Genomic DNA, 7,331 nt, shown 5'->3' with positions numbered 1-7,331 from the left:
GGAGAGGAATAAGAGAAAAATAAATCCAGAAAAGAAAAAACACAAGTTAGTGAAGACAGAAAACTTACAGAAAAGAAGAAAGGTTCCTCGGATAGGCTTTTTGTACTGGAGATAGACTTGAATTTAGATGAAAGTTTGGATGAACCCAGGATATAAGCGCTAGAACTCTTAAGTGCGAAAGTGAAGAGACAAATCAGTTTCAAAAATCATTTATACCTCCCATCGAAAGTAACTGCACGAATTTTCCCGCCCATAAAGGCAAGGAAACCTCCACGGTTAGATCATCATCGCGCCGTTGAATGTGGGAAGTACAAAGCCGCCCACATTTAATGTAGACATGTTTCTCCTTCCAAAGGCTCCAAGAATGTGTCTCGGGCAGACGAAGAGTCTCGGGAACCGATAGGTGACAAGGATTGACAAGTTTTGACAAAGGCCTGATGTCATCAAAACCCTCCTCTCCGTCCAAGAATCCGGACAGCAGGATTTTGAGGGGCTATTGTGGGGTCAGAGAATTTGTGGTCCCGGCCCACTTCCCAATAGAGCTCAAGGCCCGTGCCGAGGAGAGTAATTGCCGAGGACAAGTAATGAAAGACCAAATAGTCTAGAGATGCAGCCGAGGATAACCATGTCCTCGGCATCCCGAGACTTAAAAGGGAAGAACGACATGTCATCAAAGGCAGCCTCCAAAGCACTCCCAGAAGAAAAGGTGAGTATAATGAGACTCGCATGGGGATACGGAGTGGGAGTGGTTCAAGGAAAAGACGTCACCTCCGCATTGAATGCGCCAACAAACGTCCAAGCCATATTGATGGGAAAAGACTCCTAAACAGTGTGTCTTCAGTTATTGCAACTAACAGAAAATGGGTGGAGGCAGCTGATGGGACAGGTACTCGAGTAGGTACCTGCCTGATCAACAGATGGAGGGTCAGGATCAACCGAGAAGGACTATATAATATAAAGACTTATGCGCCAAAGGAGGGGGGGCCTGAAACCAGGGTACCCAGAAAAGGGAAATGAAGAATAAGAACATTAAACTTCATGGACAAGATCCACGGACAATCTTAGCTCACCTCTATGCGTCCACCATGAGTACCATGACCACCCTGACCACCCACCGTACGGTGACTAAGGCCTAGCCTTTCAAGTTCACGTTCTACAAATTATATTGTTTGGGCTCTTAACGTGCGAACCCAATATCATTTTGGGGTCGTTACAAATTGAGTCCTTACATATATATAAATTTGCCTTCTATACACCATGATATCAAAAACTACAAATCATTGCTCTTATCGGGTTTGGCTTACCTCCAGTATTTTTTTAAGATTCCAGTTAAAAAATATTGGAGATAAGCTAGACCCGTTGTCATCCATATCTATTCATTTTATTAAGAAAAACACAACCACTTTAAAGGACAAGATGGATGCCACCGTTGATCCCTCCTATACACCATTATGTGAAAAACTATAAAATCATTTTATTGCTTTCATCTATGGGATTCCACTCTAATCCATCTTTATTTGTTTAAATTTTACTAAATGTTACATTCATGGTATCATGGATACCGCTATTGATTCCTCCTATATACCATGGTGTGAAAAACAATAAATCATGTCCATCTTTATTCGTTAATTTTTCACCAAATGTTACGTCCATAGTATCACTCCCCAAAGTTTGTATCACTTATTTTTATAACATAGAAAGAAAGAAAAAAAGTGTCACTCAATATTAGAGTCTCATCCCTAGCTAAAATGGTAAGAATTTGATTGTACACGTGTTAAAGCTTGTTAGCAACTATAAAATGCAGATCATTTTTAAATTATTCAAATATTGTAAGTTGCTACAAGTTATATTTCACGTGTTCTAGTGGAGATATTCAAAATTTAAATTTCTCATTCTCATTTTTCTTAATTATTGAATTGTTAAAAAAAAAAAAATTTAATCTTATGTTACTCCAAATAAAATAGGATTTCCCCTAATTCGTCCAATTGCCCCTAGATACCATATTCAAGAATCAAGTCGCTGTGGTTCTCCAAAAAGGGGAAAAAAAAGAAGCAGCAAGAAGTTGCCATTATCTCATTGAAACCCAAGCTCTACAGTATCTTAACATAATTGTGGCCCATAACCTAGCCTAATAGGGCCACTAGGCTGTCAGTTGTAATGTGTTATGGGCTGGTCATCCATTTTACTAACCTATTTTTTGGGTGTAATAAAAGTCATTAAAAGAAAAAAAAAGCCAAAAGCTTTATAATTCAATGGTTTTACTTATTTTTATTTATGAAGAGAATTAAGATTCAAATTCAATTATTACTATAATTATTGAATTATAAAAGAAAAAAAGAAGTGAGTGAGAGAGAGAGAGAGCTAGAATCTTCGAACCTTTAGGGTTGTTCTCATGGAACTACTTGACAAATTACATGGATTTTTATGACAAGTTCAATGAGTTCAGTGTAATGGAACCCAGATAGTAAAGAAGTTAAGAATTTATCTTTAAAAGAGTCAAATTAAAATGTGCAGATTTTTTTGACAAAGTTTAGCTTCAATAAAAGTGGCGGCTTGATGGGTTTGACTTACCTCCTCCTCTGCTCCCAAAAAACAGGGGGTAAGTGTTAAGAGGTAAGAATTTCTTGGAAATCATTATTTCTATAAGAACTTGACCGTTGGTTTTGCTTGAGTGGTCCAAGAAAGAACAGAGGATAATATAATTTAATTCAGCCAACACCCGCACACACCATAGGTGTGGCGAGTGGCGACTGGTGTGGTTGAGGATTGAATGAAAAACTTTATAGTCACTTAGGTATAGAATATTCAGCAAACAAAGAAAAAAAAAAAAAAAAAAACCCTTGGGTATAGCTTGGTCTTTCTAGAAAATACTAATAGTAATACTGACCTTAATATTTAGGTAAAGTTTGCAAATTACTAAAAGGTTTTTATCTTTTGAAATAATTGATACTTAATTTGTAGTATCTATTGTTATTTTTCGGTAACAATTTATTGATTTTTTTTTTCGATTTTGCTTACAAATTACAAATGAAGAAAGGTATTTACCAATTAAAGCTTCATAGAAAGACACTTCCTTTTTTGGGTAGGTGAACTTAGAGCCCAGAGCCCTCCATTGAACACCACCACCCCCCCCCCCCCAAAAAAAAAAAAAAAAAAAAAAAAAAACAGATACACCACTAGGAAAAGTATATAGTAAAATTTGGGAATCAGTCGAATCACATTAGCGGATAGCTCTCATTCATAGATAGAAATACATTTATTTTATAACTTGTGCACATATTTAAGCCATGTCACATGAATCACGCAAGAAACTAACAATTTTCAATCTTTTTTCGTGCCAGTGACATTGTTTTCACCAGCAGCAGGAAGCAATCCCTTGGCTCGGCATGTTTCAACAGCTCCTACAAACATTTCCTCCAAGTTGTATTTGAACTCAAACCCCAAGTCCGTAAGCTTTTTGGAAGAGAAACTGACAATCTCCAAGTTGTCATCGATACCTTCGAACCTGAGAATCAATGCTTAATTGTCTCAATGGCTAAGCTCACAGTTGTACCAGAAAACATAAACTAAGAAGAAAAATAATGTTTGCAAAATGTCAAATACGGTGGGAATTAAAAAGGGCTTACTTTGTAGGAACATTATACTCTGGAAAATTTTCTCTAAGCAATTTTGCAATGTCATGAATGGTAGCTTCGGTCCGGGAGCATATATATCTTCCCTCTGCCTTTGGATTCTCATACAAATATATATGAGAATTCACGAGATCATCCAAGTGAACAAATTGGCCTTGCTTTATGATTGAGTAATGAGCTTCATTACCTGTAATTAAACAAGTTAGTCTTTATAACAAAACTTAGGTATAGTCATTTAGGTATTGTTCCTTATGCTTTAAAATTAAATTAAACCATATACGTGGTTGCATTGGCCAATGCAGTCATATTATTGAATTTAACCAACACCTAAAGGATTTTACCTAGATTTTATATAGGTTAAGTAATTAAGTTTCATGATTTTAGTACAATGTCACAATGGCAATAGCAATATGTAGTATGTACCAGTGATAGGAGAAAGTCCGGTTATAAGACTTGGCGGCATTGATGACATGATAAATGGACCAACCACAAGTGGTGGTATAATACTGATGAAATCCAAATTGTTTTCTTTTGCAAACTTCCATGCGGCTTGTTCAGCAAGTGTCTTGGACACGAAATACATCTGAACACAGAAGAATTACTCATATCATTCATCACTTAGTTTGCCAACAAAATTAGATACAACAAAAGAGAGACAAAACGAAATGAAATGAATGCTAACCCATCCAGTCATCTTTTTCTTCCGGACAAATTCAACATCAGTCCAGCAATTTTCATCATAAACAGGCTTTATGTGTTCTTCAACATTGACAGTTCCTGCAGAGGATGTGAATACTAGTCTTCGAACAGTTTTTGCATTGACACAAGCTTTCATGATGCTTAACACACCATTTATCGTTGGCTTTATCACTTCATTCTGCAATGCAAATATTCAAAATTGAATGAATGTAGAGTAGGTGTAGGTCAAAAAGTTGGAAATTCATGTGCCAATGGGTTTTAAATGGCACTTATTACTGGTTTTTTTGGGTGCTCCTCTTAAACTGTACTGAAAAATAGGATGATCATCTAAGTGTTCACATTTCCCTTCTTGTTGTTGTTGTTGTTGTTGTTGTTGTTGTGTGTGGTGATCCTCTAATCCCCTCTAATCCAGCCAAACATATTTTCTATTATTTTCTAGAGCATTTTTTTTTTAATAGTTATAAAAAACTAATATGACAAAAAAAATGAACCATTCCATGTTAATAACCAAATAAATAAATTTCTTTATTACTACTTTATCGTATGAATAAAAAAATTACACATTTATAAGGTTTCTGTAAAAAAACAAATAAAAAGTTATTGTATTTTTACCCTTTGACCACCCCTTATTATTGGAATGATTAACACAATTTGTTAATTAGCTAGGGTAGGCATACTAAAAAAATTTATTACATAGAACTTACAAACTAATCACAAAAAAAGCGATTCTAGGGATACTAAAAAATTTACTACATAAAGTTTACAAACTAGTATGTCACCAATCACCACAAAACAATTCATTCATTTATTAGGTAGTTGAAATCTACTAATCACATTTATTGACATGCCAGTTTGTAAGTTTAAGATGTAAAATTTGTAATAATTTTAGCATTTCCCATCATAAAAAAAGCAATTTAAAAGTTTAAAATTTATTAAGTGGTTGAACCATGCTGTTTCTTATCACATCAATTTGTAAGTTTTATTTAATAAATATTATATTAATTTTAACATTTTAATATGAATAATATTATAGATACAACATTTTTCATTCCAATTGAGTCATTAATATTAACAATTTTTTTTTTTGGATTTTTCATCTAGCCCACCAGTCACCACCTAATAAAACAAATTGTGAAATGCATTTGTTAAATCTTTGATCGCCTAAGTAATGCTAAGACCACATAAAATAATATAATTTGTATGACAACTCGCTCATATGGTAAGTAATAGCGGTAAAAATATAATAATGTGTTCATGTAAAAACACAACTTTATCACTAAGAAGCACATGAGCAATTTGTGGTACAAGAGCATGCAATTCATCAATGTACACTGTGAGGCCCATTTTAAAAGGACATGCAATTGATCAAAGTACACCGTGAGGCCCATATAAAAAGGACATGGGAATTATCCACTAAACATTATTGGTGACAGCAACAGACGAGAGTATGACTTTTTTTTTCTCCCATTCATTCCGGCCTAACCTTCTAGTTTCTACATCCTAAATTCCGGCCACCACAGCTGCTAGACACTCCAATTATCACTGCTCATTAACGAAAATAAATCCAACACACACAAACAAATTAACATATTGATAGTTTTCTTTTCAGATACAAAGATTGATCATGCCCTTTATATTAATATTTGATAAGTGCAGGAAAAGAAACAAAAAGCAACAAGCAAAGTCATTTTTTCTTGTATCATATTTATTTTTGAGCTCAACACCAAAAACCTTACCTCAGGGTCCTTGGACTCAAAGTCCATGGGCGTGGCCACATGGAAAACACCGGTGCATCCTTTAATTGCTTCATCAAAGCTTCCCTCTTCGTTCAGGTCAGCCTTCCACAGTGTCAGGTGCGTCGATGCCTTAGGCAAATCTATCAAATGCTTTACCTTCTTCAAGTTCTCTGCAACCCACCACAACCAAACAAAAATCACTAAGAATAATAGACTTTTTATGTTCCTGTCACGACTTGATGTGTTTGCGAATGATAGAGAAAAAGTAGTAAGTTGATTTAATTGTTTATTACTCACAGTCGATCCCATCAGAATCGAAATAAGTTGTGGTAATAACTGAGAAAAGAAATACAAAACCAGACCTGGGTCTCTTACGGTGGCTCTGACAGTGTAACCACTCTCTAGGAGTCTCATGACCAGCCATGATCCTATGAACCCAGCAGCACCAGTGACACAAACGGTCTCACCCTCTGACCCCATGTTAATTCTCTTTACTTGTTTGGAAAGTAAAAGTATAAGAGAAAGAGAGTGAGACTATTTTGTAATGAAAATAAAATATTAACGCCGATAATGGTGTTTCGGGGTCTTGCAATGCTTGACTATAAATACTAATAGTTACCTATGCCTTGTTTGCTATGGAATCTAACACAATTTTTGTCGCACAGCTAAATCTCACGTGATTATCACTTACCAGCCAGTAATCACACGTGTTTGCTACCACGAAGTCGTAGTGGTAGATGGAAGAGCCAGAGTCTAATCACACCTACTCTTTGCTCAAAAAATTTAAAAAACACACCTAATCTTGGAACTATTATTTTCCTATTATGGCCTTGAATTTTTGGCTTTCTAACGAGGTTGAACCTTGGGACTTTCATGTCATTTGGGACTTTCATGTCATTTGGACCTTGGGACTTTCATGTCATTTGGGACTTTCATGTCATTTGGCTCAACGGATACCTACCTTACATTCATCGTCATCTCGTTAATTGGGCAAAGCATCATGTACACAATGGGCTATAGGTCTACAAGCCTGCTTCGTTCTTCTCTCTGTCAATTAGGTTTCGGGTCCTTCGATCCATGCAAAGTTTAACACTGAGATTTGTTATTTTGTCCGGTTCTATGATGACTACTCTTTATTATCAGGTTAATCCAATAATCAATTTTTGATTTAAATGAGGTTTAACTTCATAATTCTTATTCGATGAGAAGAGAATTTACTAGTAAAGTTAACTAAAATTTTCTATTTTTTTTTTTCAAATGTTGA

General features: G+C 35.4%; 1 protein-coding gene across 1 annotated transcript; it reads right to left on the bottom strand.

The window, feature by feature from the left end:
• Positions 1–3,190: 3,190 nt before the first annotated feature.
• Positions 3,191–6,655, bottom strand: LOC115974365 (dihydroflavonol 4-reductase-like). Its single transcript, XM_031094690.1, has 6 exons — positions 6,430–6,655; positions 6,068–6,237; positions 4,315–4,509; positions 4,056–4,215; positions 3,627–3,819; positions 3,191–3,505 (listed from the first exon to the last, which is right to left on the bottom strand). Exons 1-6 carry the CDS (start codon positions 6,545–6,547, stop codon positions 3,322–3,324), a joined length of 1,020 nt encoding a protein of 339 aa, XP_030950550.1. The 5' UTR covers positions 6,548–6,655; the 3' UTR covers positions 3,191–3,321.
• Positions 6,656–7,331: the final 676 nt, after the last annotated feature.

Source organism: Quercus lobata, chromosome 2 (assembly GCF_001633185.2).
Source record: "Quercus lobata isolate SW786 chromosome 2, ValleyOak3.0 Primary Assembly, whole genome shotgun sequence".
Lineage (NCBI taxonomy): Eukaryota > Viridiplantae > Streptophyta > Magnoliopsida > Fagales > Fagaceae > Quercus > Quercus lobata.
Note: the sequence above shows the minus strand (reverse complement) of the source record. Positions and strands in the feature narration are given on the sequence as shown.